At 47.2% G+C, this 23,502-nt stretch overlaps 1 protein-coding gene across 2 annotated transcripts in view; it reads right to left on the reverse strand.

The window, feature by feature from the left end:
• The window catches only part of LOXHD1 (lipoxygenase homology domains 1), a 206,284-nt gene that overhangs the window by 92,689 nt on the left and 90,093 nt on the right, over positions 1-23,502 (reverse strand). For both annotated transcript variants that reach the window (XM_021092583.1, XM_021092585.1), the window contains exons 13-17: positions 20,087-20,241; positions 18,058-18,218; positions 10,901-10,977; positions 7,414-7,610; positions 4,297-4,489 (exon numbers count right to left, since the gene is read on the reverse strand). In XM_021092583.1, the coding sequence (XP_020948242.1) occupies positions 4,297-4,489; positions 7,414-7,610; positions 10,901-10,977; positions 18,058-18,218; positions 20,087-20,241 (783 nt within the window). The remainder of the gene's footprint in view (positions 1-4,296; positions 4,490-7,413; positions 7,611-10,900; positions 10,978-18,057; positions 18,219-20,086; positions 20,242-23,502) is intronic.

Here is a 23,502-nt window from a genome sequence, read left to right on the forward strand (position 1 = left end):
GGTGGCCTGGTAGATGGACAACAGGGGACTCAATGAAAACTGGCATTCTGAGTGGAGAGACCCCCAAACTCTGTACCCTCTCTTGGTTCTCGGAATAGTAGACAGCCAGGATTATACAAAATTAGGATAGATAAAAATGAGCTCGAAGATGTGCTATACAACATAGGGAATATGGCCAATATTTTGTAATAACTGCAATTGGATATTAACATTTAAAAATAGCATAAAATTTTTAAAAAATTAATGCTTACAAAAAATGAGCATTCAGGGAACAAGAGGCAGTTATTGGAAATGAACATGTGGTCTCTGAAATAAAAAATCTCAAAGCGATGGTGAAATCAAGAACAGCTCTGAAGAACAAAAAGGAAATTTCCTAAGGACAAAATGACAACTGAGAGAAAGATAAGAAAGTCGGAGGAAGCCTGACATCTCACTAAAAGTTTAATTCTAGGAGTTTCCATCATGGCTCAGTGGTTAACAAACCCAACTAGGATCCATGAGGATGCAGGTTTGATCCCTGGCCTCACTCAGTGGGTTAAGGATCTGGTGTTGCTGTGAGCTGTGGTGTAGGTCACAGACAGAGGTTGGATCTGGTGAATGGGGTCTGGCGTTGCTGTGGCTGTGGCATTGGCTGGCAGCTGCAGCTCTGATTCAACTCCTAGCCTGGGAACCTCTATATGCCATGGGTGCGGCCCTAAAAAGACAGGGGGGAAAAAAGTTTAATTCTAAAGAAAAAAAATGCAAATAGACACTTGGAAATTGTGAAAGAAATAATACCCAAAAGGTCCCAGAACTAAAAAAAAAAAAATGCTTCTAGATTGAAGGGGGAGCCTGTGAATTCCCAAAAGTTTGGATGAAACTAAAATCATAAAAGGCAGTAATGAAATCATGAAATTTCAGAATTCCAAGGCTAACAATAGGATCCTACTGCAGAATAACATCAGACTTCTCAACTGCAAAAGTTGGAGCTAAAAAATGGCAGAATAATAATTCCTTCTAAACTCTAAGAGAAAATGAGATCTATCTCTGATTTCCAGAACAAACCAAATTATTTATCAATGATGAGAATAAGGCATTTGCAGACATTCAAGGTCTCAACATTCTTCTTCAAGGCACCTTTTCTCAGGAAGCTACTAGTAAAGGATGTGTTTAATCCAAATAAGGGAATAAACCAAAGAAGAAGACAGGAAATCCAGAAACCAGGAGATCCAACCCAGAAGAAAGAAGAATAGAATTTCCAAAAAGATGGTAAAAAAAAAAACCTTTGGGAGTTCCTGTGTTGGCTCAGAGGTAACAAACCCAACTAGGATCCATGAGGATGCGGGTTCAATCCCTGGCATGGCTCAGTGGGTTGGGGATCTGGCATTGCCATGAGCTGTTGTGTAGGTTGGAGATGGGTCCTGGATCCCTCATTGCTGTGTCTGTGGCTCTGATTTGACCCCTAGCATGGGAAATTCCATATGCCATGGGTGCAGCCCTAAAAAGAGAAAAGAAAGACAGAAAGGAAAGGAAAGGAAAGGAAAGGAAAGGAAAGGAAAGGAAAGGAAAGGAAAGGAAAGGAAAGGAAAGGAAAGGAAAGGAAAGGAAAGGAAAGGATAAAGGACAGCTTCATGGCAGCCTAGGGAGCAGGACAGAGTTTCCCTTGAGAGAGGAAGTAGGGGAGAAGGAGGTAGAGAGGAAGCCAACAGAATTCCTGTTTGGTTTGAACATATGAAAAGAATTCTAGTTCTGTTGGAGAGATGGAAATAAGATATATTATGGAATAATTGTGTCCCCAACACCACCCACTCCTGAATACATATGTTGAAGCCCTAATACCTAGTATCTCAGAAAGTGACTGTATTTGGAGACAGGGCCTTTATAGAGATGACTGAATTAAAATGAGGCCAGTAATGTAAGTCCCAATCCAGTGCGACTGCTGTCCTCATAAGAAGAGTTTGGGACACAGCAGTGCCCATGCACACAGAAAAGACCTTGTGAGAGATGGTGAGAAGGCGCCACCTGCAGGCTGAGAGCATAGAACAAACACAACCTGCTCACACTTCCATCTTGGACTTCCAGCCTCCAGAACTGAGAGAAAAACTTTCATTGTTTCAGTTATGTAGTCTGTGATATTTTGTTATAGTAGCCCTAGCGAATTAATTCATATAAGTGGGTATACAGATGGGTATATAGAAATATAGATGGGTATACAGAAAACTATACTAATGAATACATGAGGCTATTAACTCCAGAAAGAAACAAAAAGGTGTATAAAAATGAAATATAACCCTCATAAGTAGGTGTCTCAGCAGTGAATATCATTCACATGGTTATAGTAATGTACAAATCCAGGGAGTTCCTGTTGTGGCTCAGTGGATTATGAACCTTACTAGTATCCATGAGGATGCAGGTTTGATCCCTGACCTTGCTCAGTGAGCTAAGAATCTGGCATTGCCATAAGCTGTGGTGTAGGTCACAGACATGGCTTGGATCCCACATTGCTGTGGTGCAGGCTGGCAGTTACAGCTCTGATTCTACCCCTAGCCTAGGAACCTCCATATGCTACAGGTGTGGCCTTAAAAAAAAGCACACACACAAAAGTGTATGAATCAAATATTGATTTTTCTGGCCACAGCCCCAGCATATAGAAGTTCCCAGGCTAAGGACTGAACCTACACCAAAGCAGTGACCAGAGCCACAGATGTGACAACTCTGCTTAACCCCCTGAGCCACCAGAAAACTTCAAATGTTGGAGTTCCTGTCCTGGCTCAGTGGTTACCGAATCCGACTAGGAACCATGAGGTTTTGGGTCCGATCCCTGGCCTTGCCCAGTGGGTTAAGGATCTGGCATTGCCACGAGCTGTGGTGTAGGTCGCAGACGCGACTCAGATCCCGCGTTGCTGTGGCTCTGGCATAGGCCGGCGGCTACAGCTCCGATTCGACCCCTAGCCTGGGAACCTCCATATGCTTCGGGAGTGGCCCAAGAAATGGCAAAAAAAAAAAAAAAAAAAAAAAAAGAGAGAGAGAGAGAGAGAAAAGAAAACTCCAAATGTTGATTATTGAAGGCTGGAGAGAGAGAGAGAGAGAGTGTGTGTGTGTGTGTGTGTGTGTGTGTGTGTGTGTGTGTGTGTGTGTGCATGTGTTAAAAAAACTAAATCCTCCTCTTCTATACTGGGAAGTCAACAGTTAATGTCTATGATTGAAAAATCAAGAAACTGATAAGCATATTCTTGAAAATAGGCAGACATTTCAGAGGAAAAAGCTAAAGTAATTAAAAACCTGTCACCTCTGAAGAACGGGGATGGGTTGGGGGATAGGTAGGTAGGGGAATTGCTGCTTTTTTAAAATCTTCATCTTGTTAACTAGTACCTGTATTACATTGGTGGAAATCAACATTTAATTTATTAAAAAAGGGAGGGAATTGGTTCTTTACGCTGGTGGGTTCCATGACAAAGCATGCGCATTGACACAGCCCTCAAGGAATGTACAGGTTAGCTGGGGAGAGCAAATGCACCTAGTAAACAGACACAAGGAATTCTCGAAGAGGAAGAGGTGAGCTTGTATTGAGGTTCCTTTTTAGGAAGCTTCCTGTGGGAAGGAGCCTTAGCTGGCTGCCTTCAGGATGGATGCAGAAGTACAGACGTGAGACACTGTCTGTGCCCAGGGTTTGGTCCTACAGTTTTCTTGACCCTCTTGCTTCTCTGACCCCTGCCTAATCTCTGACATCATGTGGCCAGATCACTTTGAACTTCACCTACACTCAGAGATGTCATCACTCTGCCCAAAAAGGTCCCTCGCCCCCATGCCATTCTATCCCCTTATCTCCCTTCATTTTCTTCATAGCTCTTACTTGGCATTATGTTATGGATGGTTCATCTCCCCTGGTGGAATGTAAAGTCCATGAGGACAAGGATTAGTCTGTTTTGCTCCTGGCTGTCTCTACGAAGCCTAGGGCAGGGCTGGCACAGACTAACATTTGATGTATATTTATTAAATGAATGAATAAACAGCTTATCTCCCTGGCCAGTCTTCCCAGGAAGAGGACTAGTTCTCAAACTCCTACTGCACATGGGGCTGAGAAGTCATAAAGTCATTTGCCACCTTTATCCCAGAAAACAATGTTTCATCCATTGAGTCCTCAGTTTCCCCATCTATAAAAATGGCCCCCCTCTCCTTCCCAGAATCCTGGTACGAGGGGCAATTGGAAGTTTTTCCCCCCTTGACACAAGACCCAAGTTGTCCCCAGTCCCTCCTCCTTCCCCATTATCCCCCTCCCAGAGGACCGGGTTGACAGTCCCACCACAGCCTCCGTACATTTCTGGATGTCTATGACCTCGCTGGGGTAGAGCTCCACCTCCAGGCGCCCATCTGCCTGATCCTTGTCCAGCCAGCGGTTGGCAGGGAAGGTGTACTGCTTGCCTTGGCGAGGCACGCGGATCTGGACGCTGCCCAGGAACCAGCTGGCGTGCAGGCCTGTGCTGTCGTGCCCGATCACCAACCGGTTGATCTGGAAGGAAACCCAGGGTGCAAGCAGGGAGCCGGTATGCCTAACCCCCCAAACACTGGGGCAAAAGGCTCTCCTCAAGCCCGCCCTCCAGTTCCTAGGGAGAGGCAAGCTTAGCAGAAGGCTGGGTCCTCCATCTGCTTGCCATCGGCCAACCAGGGGACCTGGGCACCAGCTCTCCTGCCTGGAGGCTCTGCCCCCTTGTCTTTAGCTCACTTCCAGGACATTGTGAGAAGCCAGTGGGGGAACAGGTATGGCAGGAACTTTGAAACCTCCAGGATGTGCTGGATCGTAGGTGGTGTACTGCCTAAGAATGTGATGGCCACCCAAGAAAGCAAAAATTTAGGGAGTTTCCTGATGGTCCAGTGGTTAGGACTTTCACTGCTGTGGCTTGGGTTTAATCCCTCTTCTGGGAACTGAGATCCCACAGTAAGCAGTTGTGTGCCATGGCAAGGAGGAAGGGAGGGAGGGGATGGAAGGAAAGATGAAAGAGAGAAAGAGAGAGAGAGAGAGAGAGAAGGAAGGAAGGAAGGAAGGAAGGAAGGAAGGAAAGAAAGAAAGAAAGAAAGAAAGAAAGAAAGAAAGAAAGAAAGAAAGAAAGAAAGAAAGAAAGAAAGAAAGAAAGAAAGAAAGAAAGAAAGAAGGAAAGGAAAGGGAAGGAAGGAAGGAAAGGAAAGGAAGAAGGGAGGAAGGCAGGAAGGAAGAAAACATTCAAAATATTAACCATTAGCATCTGATAGCCATGAACGCCATCTGGCTTCGTTTTAAACCACAGGCTGTTTTAGGTATTTTTGCAGGTCTTCTTTGCCACACCCATCCTTTAGGGGACAGAATATGCAGACAGCCTCTAGGGCTCTGTCAGTTTGTGTCCAGTACCCCCTCTCACTCTTAGAACTGAGGTGAACATTTTCCCAATAACACTCCACAGTTCAGTTGCTTTGCTATTTTATATTTTATGTTAGTCTTTGCCCACAGGCGATATAGATGAGCACAAAAAAGAAATGATTATCCTTAAGTGCATTTAGGTCTTCAATGTTCTAATGATTTTTATGTTTTTTTGAATTGCTGGGTACAGGGCAATTCTAACATCAGATGGAACTATCAGATGACCTCTGAGATCCCCTCCAGCTCCCCAGATTCTCTCTGTGGTGATTTGGAGGGGTGTCACTAGCTATGAGTCTGGTGCCCAAATGCCAGATTTAGAAAATTGTCCCCATGAGCCCAGCTCTCACTCTTATGTGTAATAAGTGCCTCTTTGCAGCTGGTAATGGAAACACAATCACAGCTGAGAACATGTAGCCTGATCTCTTGGAATTTTCAGAGGGAGACTGATTATGTTACCAACACAGCCTGAGCACCTTTGGAGTGTGTGCCAAGGGGCGCCGGAGAGCTTCGTTGTCTATGTGGTGCTGGGACTGGGACAGAGCAAAGATGGGGGCAGGTGTTTGCTACCTGATGTGATAGAAAGTGCCTTAATGGCAGGGACTGGCAGTTCTGCAACACCTAGCACCTGACACCTAGCACTAGTAGATAACAGCTAGCGTTTATTGAACACTTACTGTGTGCACGTGGGTGTTACTAGCATAGTTCATACTAATAACAATCCCATTAGGATCGCTTTTGATATTAATGAGAAAACTAAGACCAACAGAGACTAAGTAACTTGCACACAGCAGGTAAATGGAAACACAGCCTCAAACCCAGGCAGTTGGCAGCCCCAGCCCACGCTCTCAACCTCAGGGCCACACAGTCTGTTGAGGAGTTTCAGAAACACATGAAAGGCCCAAACGCCCTCTGCCTCCCTTCAGATGTCTGTTACCCGCTGCTTGCTGCCAGAAATCCTTAGTAGAGGAAACATCTCAGTCAACAATTATTAATTCAATTTAAAATGTAAATAAATTTTGGTCAAGGAAAACCTTGATTTAAGCTCATGACTTTCAAGATTAAATGACTGAGGAGTTCCCATTGTGGCTCAGCAGTAATGAACCCAACTAGCATCCATGAGGATGCAGGTTCAATCCCCGGCCCCACTCAGTGGGTTAAGGATTGGCGTTGCCCTGAGCTGTGGTGTAGGCCAGCAGTTATAGCTCCAATTCAACACCTAGCCTGGAAGCTTCCATATTCTACACATGTGGTCCTAAAAAAGCAAAAATCAATCAATCAATCACATAAAAAAAGATTAAATGACTGACATGAATAGCTCTCCAGAACATTATTTTGATAGAGCCTCTAAAATAGGGTGAGGCTTCACCAAGAGGGGAAGGGATCAGGAAAGAGGAGCTTGTCACCCTCTTGATTTCTATAAGCCCACCCCTGAGAGGGTCAGGTGGTACCACAAAGAGATTTCTAGAAATGTTTCCAATACTCAAGTGCAGGCAGTAAGACCCATGCTTCTCCGGGTGCAGTGCTCCACTCATAGCCTGGTCACTGGAGATGTACGTGTGAGGTGGGCCCCATGCTCCAAGGCACAGTCTCTCAGGTGTGGTCTGGGAGTGCACACAGCCACATGCTTCCTGGGTGGCACTCTGACACACACACTCCAGTTTGGAACTGGGAAGTGCTTTCAGCCCATCTTCCTTCTCTTTTCCTTCCCTGGACACCTTCTCGAGGGTCTGGGACCTAGGTCCATTGGTCCTAGCTATGGAGGTAAGGGAATGTTGAGATTAGAGCCGCTAAGAATACATGTAGCAGCCCCAGAGATGAGGAAAGCCTGACCACTGTTCACATGTCTTCTGTGGCTCTAGGTTGTATCTAGAAAACAATGTACTTCACTAATCCCCCAGGGAGCAATTTTTCCCTTCAAAATGGGTTCATTTGTGGGTATGTGAGTGTGTGTGTGTGTGTGTATGTGTGTGTGTGTGTGTGAATCCACATGCAGATACATGCACGGTGAGCTGGCGACACGTGGTTTCAGGAAAGCAACTTACGGTTCCGATGTTCAGGGTCTCCAGGGTGAACTCGTCCACCCGGCCACGTTCAAAATAGTCTTTCAGGTTGTTGTCAGAGACAAGAAGAACTTGCTTGATGGTGTCAGATTTGTCCCCATAGAGCTTGATGTAGACTCGGGAATCTGTGCTGGCCCCAGGGACGTCCGCCGTCTTCAAGCTGATGTGATAGCGGAAGTCTGAACAGTCCGAGAGAGGAGGCAGGAAGGGAGGGGTTAGTGCAGAGTGGACAGGAAGCTGGGGCAGGAGGGCACCGCAGCCAGGGCTGGGACACTAGGCTGGGGGTCAGGAGCTCGAGCTCTTGGTCTCTTTAAGTAGCCCTGAGACTGGGCTACTTAAACAGTGTTTAAGAGCTGGGATGGTCCTGAGGAGATGAATCATTGCCTTCACTGGACACAGGACGCATGCCAGAATTATAGAGTGGAGTCCCCTCTTCTCAAAATGAGATTTCTAGTACCTGCTTGGCCTGCCCCACATGGTGTGAATGTGCTGGGAACAGGGAGGCATGCAAAGAATACTAAAATGTAAGAGACCAAGGATTTAAAGCAAACACCTCGTGCAAGTCCTTGTCTGGTAGACCAAGAAACTGAGGCAAAGGGAGCAACAACCTTTGCAGACAGTGTTTAATAAGTTCTACATATGGTGTTAGTGCTCAGTGTTCTGACCTTGGTTTTAGGAATCAGAGCCTCAGAGGATGATGCATTTGGCTCAAGATTGCAACAATTAAGAAGGAGCTAGCCATGGATTAAGAAGATGTGGTACATGTACACAATGGAATACTATTCAGCCATAAAAAAGAAAAAATAATGCCATTTGCAGCAACATGGATGAAACTAGAGCATTGCATACTAAGTGAAGTCAGTCAGAAAGAGAAAGACAAATACCATATGATATCACTTATATCTAATACATGGCACAAATGAACCTATCTACAGAAAAGAAACAAACTCATGGCCTTGGAGAACAGACTTGTGGTTGCCAAGGGATAGGGGGAGGGAGTGGGATGGACCAGGAGTTTGGGGTTAGTACATGCAAACTATTGCATTTGGAGTGGATAAGCAATGAGATCCTGCTGGATAGCACAGGGAACTATATCTAGTTACCCGTGATGGAACATAATGGAGGATAATGTGAGAAAAAGAAGAATGTATATATATATATGTATAACTGGGTCACTTTACTGTACAGCAGAAATTGACAGAACATTGTAAATTGACTATAATAAAATTTTTTAAAAAAGGAGCTAGGCATGATGAAATCCTAATGTGGGCCTAAAGGTCCTGTTCTTAACCAAAAGCCACACCAATGTTACCCTATCTTATTACCCAGTAAGATCTGCATTGTCTGTCCACAAGGGAGGATACAAATGCTCAGTGAAGGAGAAGTCCTGGGATAACCTGAGTCTCGGCCCCAAGTCCTATAGGGGGGTGGATCTTGGGAATGAGGAGGGAAGCATGGAGAAGGCAAGTGATGCTGATTCCAAGGCCCACCGTTCACAGCTGGGTCAGGGCCTTCCCATGCCAAGAAGGACTCAGAGAAAGGAGGTGAGCACAGCTGCCACAAGGACAGCCCTGCAGACAGGCCTGGCTCTGGTAGAGGCCAGACTTGTGGTTCTGGTCCAGATCAGCTCCTTTAGGGACACCGAGGACACGGAGGAAGTGGCTTTTCTCTTTCTTGCTGTGAAGATGTAGCAGGAACTGAGAAAAAGATCTTACACTGTTTTCCTTCTAAGTCCTGTCATAACCTCTGACTTGAGGAGTGGGGAGACTGAAGGGCCCTGTCCAGGGCTTGCTGGGGGAGCAAGAGCAAGGCAGGAAGACAGAAGCCTGGGTGCTGGTCCCAGCTCCATCCCTGGCTACAGACCTGGCTTTACTGGGAGGTCCCCTTGTCATGTATCCAGTGAAGGCATTGGTTCATCTCCTAAGGACCATCCCAGCTCTTAAATGGTATCATTCTGCACCCAGAGATTGGACTTTCTAGTTCCAACTCTGCAATTTGCTATTTGACCTTGGGAAGATATTTAGTCCCACCAGATCTGTGTTTCCCTGTGACAAAGGGGCATAACAACATCAGCTCTGCCTACCTTCTGGGATTATTACAGGACTCCTGTGAGATAATAAAGGATAAAATGAGGTGTTGCTAGTGTTGAGGATCATGGAGATAAGTTTCTATTAAATTTTTTCTAACACTCTTGATCAAACCAAGTCTCTTGAAGAAATATCACCAATAAGGAAAACTGTGAGGCCACACTAGGATAATTCCCAGCATTTCAAAACAACGTCCTCCAGGAGCTCCCTTTGTGGCTTAGCAGTAATGAAACCTACTAGTATCCATGAGGATACAGATTCAATCCTTGGCCTCACTCAGTGGGTTAAGGGTCTGGCATTGCTGTGAGCTGTGGTGTGGATTGCAGATGCGGTGGATTCTGCGTCGCTGTGGCTGTGGCACAGGCCAGGAGCTGTAGCTCTGATTTGACCCCTAGGCGGGGAACTTCCAATATGCTGTGGGTATGGCCTCAAAAAGCAATAAATAAATAAAAATAAAAACAACATCCTCAAAATACCATATGATATTGCTTATATATGGAATCTAAAATATGGCACAAATGAACCTATCTACAAAACAGAAGCAGACTCACAGACATAGAGAACAGACTTGTGGTTGCCAAGGGGGAGGGGGAAGGAGTGGGAGGGATGGGGAGTTTGGGGTTAATAGATGCAAACTGTTACATTTCGAATGGATAAGCAATGAGGACCTACTGTATAGCACAGGGAACTATATCCAATCTCCTGGGATAGACCATGATGGACAAAAATATTTTAAAAAAGAATGTATATGTACATATATATGTATAGCTGGGTCACTTCGCTGTACAGTGCAAATTGGCACAGCATTGTAAATCAACTATAATTTTAAAAACGCTGAAGGCATTGCCACTGTGGTGCAATGGGATCAGCAGCATCTCTGAAGCTCTAGAATGGGGGTTCGATCTCAGGCCCAGCACAATGGGATAAGGATCTGGTGTTGCCACAACTGCGGCTCAGATCTGATCCTGGCCTGGGAACTCCACGTGCCATGGGGCAGCCAAAAAAGAAAAATAATGCTTAAAAAAATAAATAAAAACAATGTCCTCACCATACAACCCCTTCCAAATGTGTTTATGCTCTCAAGGCCCTGAATGATAGGTACCCCCTCTGCTTGGCAACTTTAGCCTGTGCTACCAGTCTTGTTACTCTTGTTGACAGAGTCTGGACCCCCAACCCAAGACCTTAAAGAGGCTGTGTGCACAGCTCGGCCAGAGATTTCCAGCCTCCCTCACAGTCTCTTCCTCTCCACACCCCCCGGTGCCACCTCCATGGAATGAAGTGAATGGGCACGTGCTTCCTTCAAGGTCTGGCTTCTAAGCAGCAGAGGGAGGGCATCTGTTCTGCTCAGGGCACACCCACCACCTGTTCTCAGGATGACTTACTCTTCAGGGTTGCGTTGCTGTCGCTGGGCAACAACTCTCGGACCAACTGCCCATCATCTTTATCCTTGTCCAGCCACCTGGTGGGCAAACGAGGGACTGTTAGCTCTCTGCATGGGGCAACCCAACAGTCAAACACCACAATTCATGCAGGGTCACCAGAAGGCCAGAGCTTTGAGTTCAGCAAAGGAAAATGGCTCTACCTGAGCTTGGAACAAAGGATCCCAACCCAGATTGGGGGAGGGGATGCTGCCCTGGGGAGGTGATAACTGGCTGAGATTAGAAGGATGATGAGCAGTTAACCAGAAGGGGGTGGGGGGGAATGCATTCAGAGACAACAATGTGCCTGGACCAAGCAGAGCCCGGGGAGTTGACGAGAGGCCAGTGTGGATGGGATGGAGCTAGTGAATGTTGTAGAGCTGGCGGATGAGCTGGGGAAGTGGCAGGCTCACTGGATGTAGACCTTGGTAATCACCGTAAAGTGTTGTCCTAAAAGTCATGAATACCTGTGTCATTATTATCATCAAAAAACCCTGTCTTGGCTCAGCAACAATGAACCTGACTAGTGTCCATGAGGAAGCGGGTTTGATCCCTGGCCTTACTTAGTGGGTTAAGGATCTGGCATTGTTGTGAGCTGTGGTGTAGGTCGCAGAGGCAGCTTGGATCTGGCGTTGCTGTGGCTGTGGCATAAGCCAGCAGCTGAAGCTCTGATTCAACCCTAGCCTGGGAACTTCCATATGCCTCAGGTGTGGCTCTAAAAAAAAAAGAAAAAGACATAACAACAACAACAACAACAAACCCATTCTTTTTCTAAGAAGAGTCCCTCATGTGTGTGGCTGAGGGCTATGGCATGGGGAGAAGGCAGAAAAGGTACACTATGAGCAATAAGACACAGCCCAGGGATTCCCTTAGTGACTCAGTGGGTTAAGGACCCGACTTTGTCTCTGGGAGCATGTGGGTCCAATCCCTGACCTCACTCTGTGGGTTGAGAATCTGGCGTTGCTATGGCTGTGGCGTAGCTCCCAGCTGTGGCTCCAATTCATGCCCTGGCCTGGGAACTTCCTGTGTGCTACGGGTGAAGCCATAAAAAGATTAAAAAAAAGACACAGCCTCACCCCTAAGGAAGTCTAATTAAGAAGACAGGACAGACTGGCTGAGGTACCAGAGACCAAGACAAGATGCATGTTGGACCAAAGTAAAGGTGGCAGAAGTTGAGAAAAATATACACAAGGCTCATTGTGAAAGGGCTCTGATCTGAGTCCTCAAGGATGAATGAGATTTGCCAACAAGGAGCAGTTGGGACTGGACAGGGCTGGAGCGTGACAGCTACAAATCATCCAGATGATGGAGTGGCCAGGGCCCCTGCTCTCTGCTGGCATCCACCAGGGGGAAAGACATTGCACCAAGTTGCCTGAAAAGTACTGTTCCCGTTGGACACAGAGACCCAGTCTGAGGAATCAGACATCCGTACATGCATGACTTAGCCAGGCCCCAGTCCTTGACATGGTCTGTGACCTGGCTGATGGCAACAGAAGAGATACCCTCTTTTGTTGGGCAGAACAGGGCAGTGAGGAACCAAGATACTTGCCTTTGACCAGAGTGTCTCCCCATTTGTCTATGTCTTGGGCTGGTGTGTGCAGCCCACTCCTACTATACACCCAAGAGGGAGGCAATTCCCAGGCCATAGAATCTATCAAAGGAAGCCAAGGCACTGCCTCCTCCCCTGCCCTCCCAGCATAGAGCTCAGGATTCCCTAAACCACAGCTGTCTGTGCCCATAACTCCCACCCAAAAGGGTCAAAGCAGGCAAAACTGGGGTCTCCCCCATCCCTTCTCTCTCGCTCTCCCTCACCAAGCATATGGTCTTACATCCCCATGGGACCTGGCTGTCAGCTGGCTATTAGCTAGCATGAACTTCTACACATAAAACAGATAAGCCACAAGATCTATTGTATAACACAGGAAACCATATTCAATACCCTGTAATAGCTTCTAATGGAAAATAATGTGAAAAATATATAACTGAATCACTTTGCTGTACACCTGAAACTAACACCATATCATAAATCAACTATACTTCAATTTAAAAAAGAAATTAGCTGACAACTAAGTTGTTATGCTTCCCATGAGCTTTGGTGCTCTGAATCTAGAACACCGAAAAGCATTTGGGATTCTAAGACATGAAGATATAATTGCGGAATTCTTGGAGATATTTGAGAATGAGGAGGTGCCGGCTACAGTCCTTCAAATCAGGTGCTGATTGTCCTGCTGAGGTCCCTGCAGCATCTCCCACAGACCTGGAGACCTTCAAGGAAGGTGCAATGCAGCCCAGGCCACGTGTGCTCCTGGGACTGGAGAACGGACTGTCAGCAGGCCCTCGACCACTGCAGAATCCCATCTGCTCTTCCTCCTTTCTCTCCACCACTTCTCCAACCCCAGACCCGGCAAACCAAAAGAAACCATGACTTGTCCTTTCAGTTTCCTCCTAAATACTTGCAGGGTATTAATAGATATTTCCAAATATAGCCATTTTCTTTCAGCTTCAAACACTTCATCCCAGTTTCAGAGTTAGAGGTGACAAAATGGATGAGCGGGTCTGCTGGAGATTTTATTACACTTTCCTGGACTCATGGCAATGTGTAAGTACGTACACATGTGCACACACACGTAGACACATAAACACAGGCACATACACACACACACCCTACACACATAAACACACACAAACACATGCACATACACACACGTCCACGCATAAACATACCATACACACAAAAACATACACACAAACACACACATAAACCATAGTACACAAAACATACAATAAACACACATGCACACACAAAACATAAACACGCCCATATGCACACAAACACATGCACACAGCACTCACAAAAATACAAAAACACACACATAAACACACAAAATACACAAAAACATTCACACAAGCACACACATAAACACACATGCACACACAAAACATACACACAGGTACACATGTAAACACATAAACACACACACCCCTATGATAGCTACGATGCTCATGACTCCTTGATCCTGGCAGAGAAGTTGTGATAAATAGGCCTGATTCATCCTCCTCTCTCAGGGAGTAAAATAACAGCTCAGGTGAAAAAAGAAGCAGTGTGTGAGGCAGGCTCTACCTTCCGGGTCCTGAGTTGGCAAATGCCATCACCGTACTTTAGCAAGATATAAGAATGCATCTTCTAAAAAATATATGGACTCTCAAGTGTTTGGGGGAAGGGAGGGCTCTGGGGAGTGTCTGGAGCTTCAGCTCCTAGTCACCCCACACTCAGCAGCAGCAGCAGCATCTGTGTCTTTAGCAGACTTGGTTCCTGTCAAAGAGAAACCGATTTCACCCTCACAATCATCATTAAGATGCTTTCTGGTCAGGAAGGCAGAGACGACCAGAGAAATTAAGATCTTTGCCCAAAGTTTCACAGCAGGTAGGATGTCAGATTCCTAGCTCTGCACCATGGATGTGGCAGCGCAGGCAGTGTGGACACTCTGACTTCTCCTTCATCCCCTCTTTGGGTTCCCCTTCCTCTTCCTTACTGGTCCAGGGGTTCATTTTCTTTATCCACACCCTCCTTAAAGGATCCCCTACATTTTCCTGACATTAAATTCCATCTCTGTGCTCTCATTTCCTGAATTTATTTCTCAAAGCCTGCTTCCACTACTTGAAGTACAAGCATCTCAAGCTAACATGCCCCCACTGGACCTGCAGAGGCCAGCCCATCCCCAGCCCTCAGCCCTTCCTCCCCAGGATGCCCATTTCAGTAGCAAGCGTGACCTGTGCCCACCTACTGAAGGCAGAGACCTGGGGTCTTCAATTCTCCTCTTTCAGTGGCAAGTCCTATAAACTCCACCTCCAGGATCCACCTGTGGTGTGGCCCCTCCCCCCACCTTCACTGCCACCTCCTAAGGCCAGGCTGCCAAGTTACAGGTTGAATTGTGTCCCCACCCCCCAAAAGAGATATTGAAGCCTTAACCCTAGTACTCAGAATGTGACTTTATTTGGAGATAGTGGCCTCGCAGAGGTAATCAAGTTAAAATGAGGTCATTAGGGTGGTTCCCTGATGCAAAATGACGAGTATTCTTTTTTTTTTTTTCCTCCCCTTGGCCCCATCCACAGCATATGGCAGGGGCTGAACTGGAGCTGTAGCTGCCAGCCTATACCACAGTCACAGCAACAAGGGACCTGAGCCACATCTGTAAACTACACCACAGCTCAGGGGAACACCTGATCCTTAACCCACTGAGCAAGGGCAGGAGTAAAACCTGCACCCTCATGGATACTAGTGGGGTTCATTTCTGCTAAGCCACAAAGGGAACTCCAAAATGACTAGTATTCTTATAAATAGGGGAAATCTGGACACAGAGACAGACAAATACAGAGGCAAGACAATGTGAAAACAGAGGGAGAAGATGGCCCTCTCTGAGCCCAGGAACACCTGCGAGTACCACAGGCTGAGAGGTGTGGAGCAGACCCTGACCAGTGCTCCTTCAGGGGCATGCAGTCCTGCCAACACCTTCAGTTTGGACCTCTGAGCTCCAGAACTGTGAGGCAAAATTCTGCTGCTTACGCCACTCTGTTTGAAGTATGTTGTTACAGCAGTCCTAGCGGACCATGCAACATCTTCTGTTTCCTCTCTGGTCCCCCTACCACCTGTCCTCTGCCCAGAAACCACAGGGAACTACCTAAACTGGAAGAGCCCACTAAGCCCTCCTGATACAGGCTTCTTCCCACTCCAGACCTCAGCTGGAGGCTTTCTTCTTTGCCCACCTGCTTTGGTCTCATTGGAGTGCTAGATCCCCAAACCCTATCACATGGCACTCTCCTCTTCATCCCACAAAAACCCCAGCCTAAATGTCCAGGTGAAGGCAGAACTCATCCACCCTCCCCATCTCTAAACACACCCTCTCCACCTCCAGCCCACCCTCCCCACCTCTGGCCCCATCCTCTCCATCTCTGGCCCCACCCTCTTTACCTCTGGCCCCACCCTCCCCACCTCTGGCCCCACCCTCTCCATCTCAGTGGGGCCACCTCCAGCAGCCTCTATCAGCACCATGCTTTCCCTTAATGCCACCCCTCACAGTTGGTAACTGTGGCTTTCTTAGTGTATGCACTTGCTTATGGTCTAGTTCCCCTCCAGACTACATACTTCATGAGCACAGGGAGCAAGCCTATAGTAAATGCTTTATAAATATCTTTTGAGTGGGCAGGAACAAAACCAGGAAGACTGATCCTTCCAGCAGCCCAGCCAAGCAGCTCCCAGATCCAGCAGGGAGCAAATGGGTCAGTGTGGACTTGAAGAGACAGCAGAACTCTTCCATCCCATCCTTCTTTGTGCTCCTTCCCACCTGCCAGACACCCCTCACCAACCCCTGTGGGCCACCTCCTCAGCCCCATGCCAGCCTGGAGGACCCACCCTCCCTTCTCCTGGCCATTCATCTACTCTCTCATCTTCCTGCCAGGCCCAGGTCCTGTTCTGCCTCTTTCCAGAAGCCTTCCCTGGCTCCCCAGCCCTCCCTCTGAGCCTCCCTCTGTTAGTGACACTCACTTGGACTGCCTGCTTCATGACCTATCTTTCTAAGGTAATCCTGTTAACACTAACAGTGGCTGTACTTTGAAGACTATAGTGCCTTTGTCGTGGACAAAAGCATTTGGCAATCAATGTCACGTAGGGTTGCCACAGTGGCCCTTCCTGCCTAGGAAACTGCCCTTCCCGGGCTGGTATGCAAATCAGGTGTAGCAAATGTGTCTGTATGCACGTGTGTGCACAAGTGCGTTTGTGTGCCTGGTTAGAGAAAGAGTAACACATACATTGCCGGGCTGTGGGGCAGCCTGCCCTCAGCCCCTCTGAGGAGGGCTGTCCTTAGGCAAGAAGCCTGGGCCAGCCCTGAAGAAGGGAGCTTGGACCTGTAGCATCTCGCCCACAGGTGCAGGACTCCGCCTGGACCTGGGATTTGCATAGCCTAGTGGGTCCAAAGCCACAGTTAAGTGTCTACAGGTGAATGGGAACTGCCAACTGGACAGCACAGAAATTGCTGGTATTGCTCCTCATTCTAGAAACGTCTCTATCAGAAATGCTCAAGAGAGCCCAAACTGGCTGTGAGAGAAATCCAAAGGTTTAAAAAAAAGGGAAAAGAAACTATCTTGCTAGTCACCTAGGGAAAGGAAATGGAAACAAAGGAAGATAGCTTGGCAAGATATCAAAAGGGAAAAGATGGAGTTCCCGTCGTGGCGCAGTGGTTAACGAATCCGACTGGGAACCATGAGGTTGCGGGTTCGGTCCCTGCCCTTGCTCAGTGAGTTAACGATCCGGCGTTGCCATGAGCTGTGGTGTAGGTTGCAGACGCAGCTCGGATCCCGTGTTGCTGTGGCTCTGGCGTAGGCCGGTGGCTATGGCTCTGATTTGACCCCTAGCCTGGGAACCTCCATATGCCGCAGGAGGGGCCCAAGAAATAGCTAAAAAAAAAAAAAGACAAAAGGGAAAAGATGTGGGGGAAGGGCCATCCAAAGGGAGGGAACAAAACACCTTTAATTTAAAAGTGTAATTCAGCAGGTAACTAAGCCTCTGAGGTAACTCTCAGTGAAATTCTAAGGTTGTTATATTTTATCATTTAAAAAAGTTCCTGTCGTGGCGCAGCGGAAACGAATCCGACTAGGAACCATGAGGATGCAGGTTCAATCCCTGGCCTCGCTCAGTGGTTTGAAGATCTGGCATTGCCGTGACCTGTGGTGTAGGTTTCAGACACGGCTCACATCTGGCGTTGCTGCGGCTGTGGTGTAGGCTGGCAGCTGTAGCTCTGATTGGACCCCTAGCCTGGGAACCTCCATTTGCTGCAAGTGCGGCCCTAAAAAAGCAAAAAAAAAAAAAAAAAGCCAACATTTTGGTACTGAACACACATAGTAGCACCACACTTGGGACATTGATGCTGGCATTCCATCGTGTGTGTGTGTGTGTGTGTGTGTGTGTGTGTGTGTGTGTGTGTAGGGGATGTGAGATCCAGGTCTAAGTGCCACTAGCAGGGCCACCTCTTTTTGGCCCTGACCACATCTTGAAGCCTCTGAGTCTTCTCCCAACTAAGACCCCCAACCTAAACTGGAGAAAATCAGAGCAGGCAAAACTCATGTACCTGAGACACGGGAACTCCACGTTGTCACTCTCAGGCTGCCCCTCCTCTCTCACCAGCACCCGCTCCAGGAACCAGCCGCTGCCGCTGCCTTTGCCATCGTGTCTGATCCTCACCCGCCTCACCTTCCGCAAGGTGACAGACTCAATGGTGAACTCATCGGCCTTTGCAAGGAAGGACAGCAAGGCTAGTTAGATGGTGGCTCCCCTGGGACCCAGACACGAAGACATGAGCCCAGAAATCATAAAAGCCATAGCTGGTGGGCTGGGCTCTTGGTCTTGTACAGGTGGGCAGGGGACTACCTGTAAAGGACAGAGTGCACCCCTCTCCCAGTTCCTCCCACAAGAATATCATTAGAGGTCAAGTTCCCAACAACTGAGATCTGTGTTTTTTGGTTAAACAGTGGCCATTCTCTGCGATTTTTTTTTTTTTTTAATGGATGCACCCATGGCGTATAGAAGTTCCTGGGCCAGGGAATTAATCTGAGGTACAGCTGCAACCTACGCCACAGTTGTGGCAATGCCTTTTAAACCAACTATGCCAGGCCGGGGACCAAACCGTGCTTCCACAGTGAACTGAGCTGCTGCAGTCGGATTTTTAACCCACTGCACCATAGAGGGAACTCCCCTGTGATCTCCTCTTAAAGGGCAGATTCCTCCAGGAGGATTAACATGTTAAGCTGTTATCAGTCACTAAACATTTACTGTGAATTGATTCCTTGGTAAATCTCCTTGGGCTCCTTGCCACAAAAGGACACTGGCCCCCTTTTGAGAAAGGGAATGATGAGAGTTGATTGGAGGGAAGAAATCTGTGGTCTTGCTCATTTCACAGTTTTGCCTGCCCATGAGGCAGCAGAAATGCAGCAGGACTAGAGAGTAGCCAAGTCTCTGGGAGCACACCTGGGGCTCCCTAGGGACAGAGACTCAAGGGTGGGATTGATGAAGGAAGGAGTCAGAAGATGTAGAAAGAAAAGAGGAGGAAGGGGTGTGGCTGGCCCTGCCCTCGCCCAGGAAGGGGTGGCAGAAGAAGGCAAGGACCAAGACTTGTGTGATGACCACCTGCAAATCCCTTTTGCCTAGCAAGCAACCTTGGACCTCACATTATTGCAACTACAGGACTCTTTACTGAGCCTCTTCTGTGTGCTCCTGGCCAGGTCTGCTGGCAGGAGAGTATACCCGCCATCTCTAATCCTTAAAACAGCCGGCCATAGGTAGGCATCCTTTCCCCCATTTTAGACACAAGGAAACTGAGGCTCAAGGAATGGAGTGCCTGGCCCATCTGCCTGACCCTTTCCCCATTGTTTTGCACAGCCTCCCCAGTAAACCCATTTGATGGTTGGGGAAGACAAAGGCACATGTGTAATGAGGCTAGGAGCAGAGCCCAGCTCCCCCACTTCCATGTTTAGTGTCTTTCTTTTTTTGGCCACCCCACAGCATATGAAGCTCCCATGCCAGGGATCAGATCTGAGCTGCAGTTGCAACCTACATTGCAGTGGTGGCAGCGCTGTATCCTTTAACCCACCGTGCCAGGCTGGGGATGGAACCTATGTCCCTGTGCTCCAGAGACGCCCAATCCCATTGCGCCACAGAGGGAATGCCTTTAGTGTCTCTCCTGGTTTCTTTTTCAAAATGGAAATGAATGAGGTGCCCCCAGGGGTCCTTCCTAGTGGAGAAGGCAACGTACCCAAGCTGGGCCTCAGGTGTCCCAGCTTTCTGCCAGCCTAGGACCTCCAGGTCACATGTAAGGCATCTGGCTTCCTTCCCTGCCTGTCTACCCTACATGTCCTCCTGCTCTGCCCTCTTCTCAAAGCTCAGGGGTGGGGAGGGGACCATGACCCCTCTAGGGTGACTCTCCAGCTCCCCGTCCTAAGAACCTGGTGGGTGTCATGCATGTCAGTTCCCTGTCCCCTCACCCAGAGCCCACCTCTCTGATGGCCAAGGCCCTAGTACGGGTCAGCTGTACTTTGATCAGGGAAGACAAGGTCATGGACATGGGTGGGGTAGGGGTGGAGGAGGCACACTGCTCAACTTACATTGCCCTTCTCAAACAGGTCGGTGTTATTCCTGCAGTTGTAGAGCAGCCGCTCCCCCGTGTCCCCCGCATCACCAAAAAGGCAGAGATAGACGTTGGCATCAGTTCCTGCACCTTCAAGTTCCCCTGTGCACACAGTCACGCGGTACCGGGCCACTGGCAAGCACAGAAAGGGACACCACTGGTGGGCAGCCCCCTGATACCAACACTGGGCCTGCTGCTCCCCACCAGCGGGAGCAGCCGCCTCCTCTTCTCCACCCAGGTCCCATCTGGACTGACCCAGCCCCTTCCCCAGCTGCCTCACACCAGTCAAGGGCCACCTATCGGCACATCCCTTGTCCCAGACAGACCAGACCTTCCTGATCCTGGCTAATCATCAGAATCCCCTGGGAAACTTTTATATAAGAGTTCAGTTTCCTGAGCCACACCTCAGAGCTCCCAAATCTTAGTTCCCAGAGCAGGATCCCCAACAACTGCATTGTTTGCAAGCTTCCCCAGGAGACTCTGGTGGAGTTGGCAGTGTTTGGGAACCCTGAGTCTCATTCAAACATTTTGGCATTTGACTCCATTCAACCCAGCAGATTTTTTTTTCTTTTTTGCCTTAGGTTGCTCTCCAATCATATGTGCCCTATCTCCCCAAGGAGAGTAGGATAGCTTTTCCTCCAACCAGAACTGAACCTCCCCTTCTCTCCAGAACTTCCCAGTGCTAAGGCCATGCCAAGAAGAGAAGCAGAAAGTTACAAAGTGCAGCTGCTGTGGGAAGGGTGGCAACTTCCTCTTAAGTTGAAAATGTGCCATGGAGAAGGCTGACCTGCACCTCTACACCACAGTCTTACCTATCACTTAAAACAAGCATAAAAGTGAAATTAATTCACTCATTTGCCCCATGTCTGTTTACTGAAGATTAGTAGGTGGTAGGCAATATTATAGGTGCAGGGATTCAGCAGTGAGCAATATGGACAAACTCCTGCTCCAGGGAGCTTACATTAGAATTGAGAATGGAAGAATGGAGAGGAGGGATGGACAGTAAGACCCTAAGTTATGAACAAGAACATTTCTGAACTATATCTGTAACAAAGACAATAAAAAGGAGTGATGCCACAGAGAGTGATGGAAGTGGAAAGGGGTGAGGGGGTAAAGGAGATTTAAAGATGTAGAAAATCTTGCTGCAAGGAGGCAAGGTTTGGACTAAAATGTTAGGGTTAGGAGCCAGCCACAGGTCCTCTGAGAGAAGAGGGTGCTGGTAAGTGTGAAGCCCTAAGGTGAGGATGTGCTGTGTACGTTCCAAGAGTGGAGAGAATAGGGCAATATTGCAGGAGTGGGGGGTGTGGCCAGACCTGTGGGGCATGACAGTTCAAGGTAAGACATGTGGCTTCCTTTGTTTTTTGTTTTTTTTTTTTTTGTTGTTGTTAATGCAACAGGAAGCCATTATAAGGCTTTAAGCAAGGTGGTAACTTGATCTGATCTATGTTTTACAGAGCATCTGGCTGCCATGTGGAGAGCTGATTATAGGGGAAGAAGGACTGATTCAGAGAGGCCAGTTAGTGGAATAGTTATAGTAGCCTAGAAAAGAGAGGAGGGAGCCTAGGACTGGGGGTGCAGTGGAGATGGAGAGAAGTTGGTAGATTAGAGATATATTTTGGAGGTAGAAACACAGGATCTGGTGGTGGATTGGAGGGAAAGAGAGGCATCAGGAATGACTGGGTTTTTGACTTGAGCAACTAGGTGAATGGTGTTGCCAATAAGAAATAGGGATACCTGGGGAGAAGGATGGGTTTGGATATAAAAATCAGTGATTCTGTTTGTTCATTATAAATTCAAGATGTCTGTTAGATGATCATAAAGATGGCAACTGAATATTTGTCTGGAGGACCAGGACTGCTGACATGACTTTGTCCATCAGAGGCATATAGATTACACTGAGTCACAGGGCCAGGATGAGATCCCCTATGGAGAGGATGCAGACAAGGACTGTAGAGGAACACTAACATTAGAAGTTAAGCCCGGGAGAAGCTAACTCAGATGAGAAGCAGCAGCCAGTAAAGCAGAGGGACTTAGCTCTGAACCTAAAATTGCTCTAAAAACTCTATTTTGACAGAACACTGTAAACCAACTATAATGGAAAAAATAAAAATCATTAAAAAAAAAATAAAGGGGATGTTAAGGCATTCCCAGATGAACAAAACTAAAAGAACTCATCACTAGCAGACCTGCTCTATAAGAAATATTAAAGGGAGTCTTTCACATTATACATTAGGTAGCAACTTGAATTCATCCAAAGAAATAAAGAGCACCTGGACATACATAAATATATAGATAGGGTGCGTATAATATATAGATAATAATAATATATGGATAGTGTGAGTTTGAAACTCTTTTCATCTCGTATCTTATATAAAAGACAACTGCATAAAGCACTAAATATAAAACTGCATTGGTGGGTTTATAATGTACAAAGAAGTAATTTACATGATAATATAGCCCAAGGAAGGAGAAAAGAAACAAATCTACATTGGAGCAGAATTTTTGCATATTAATGAAATTAAGTTGGCATTAATCTGAACTAGAGTGTTATAAGCTAAGATGCTAATTGCAATTCCCTGGGTAACCACTAAGAAAATAACTCAGGAGTTCCCGTCGTGGCGCAGTGGTGAACGAATCCGACTAGGAACCATGAGGTTGCGGGTTCGGTCCCTGCCCTTGCTCAGTGGGTTAACGATCTGGCGTTGCCGTGAGCTGTGGTGTAGGTTGCAGACGCAGCTCGGATCCCGCGTTGCTGTGGCTCTGGCGTAGGCTGGTGGCTACAGCTCCGATTCGACCCCTAGCCTGGGAACCTCCATATGCCGTGGGAGCGGCCCAAGAAATAGCAACAACAACAACAAAAGACAAAAGACAAAAAAAAAAAAAAAAAAGAAAATAACTCAAAAATTAAATATATATGAAACAAGGGAACTAAAATGGTATTCTAGAAAATATCTATTTAACACAAAAGAAGGAAGAAAAAAGGAAAAGCAAAAAGTGACTAAGACAAATAGAAAAAAACAAATAGCAAAATGGCAGGCATAAATCCTGCTTTATTAATAATTATATTAAATGTGAATGGACTACATATTTCAATCAAAAGGCAAAATATAATGGTAATCCTGCAGAGAAAGAATGAGTCCCCCTACTTCAGATTTGCTCAGGTATCAAGGCTGATGATGCCACACATGTACTAAGAGTGAATATAAGATGGTTATTCACATAATGAGGAGTTCTAGGGAGAACATGATTGACCTTCAAACATATCTAAAAATGGCTTGAGACAGCAGAAAAGGTTGACTGGCTTGGGATTTTATGGTAGCCAGGGATGAGAGTTTCTTGTATGGGTCCTTGCGTGGCTTCAACTTTATACCAGTGCCAAGGAAGAGAACATCC

Source organism: Sus scrofa, chromosome 1 (genome assembly GCF_000003025.6).
Source record: "Sus scrofa isolate TJ Tabasco breed Duroc chromosome 1, Sscrofa11.1, whole genome shotgun sequence".
Classification (NCBI taxonomy): Eukaryota; Metazoa; Chordata; class Mammalia; order Artiodactyla; family Suidae; genus Sus; species Sus scrofa.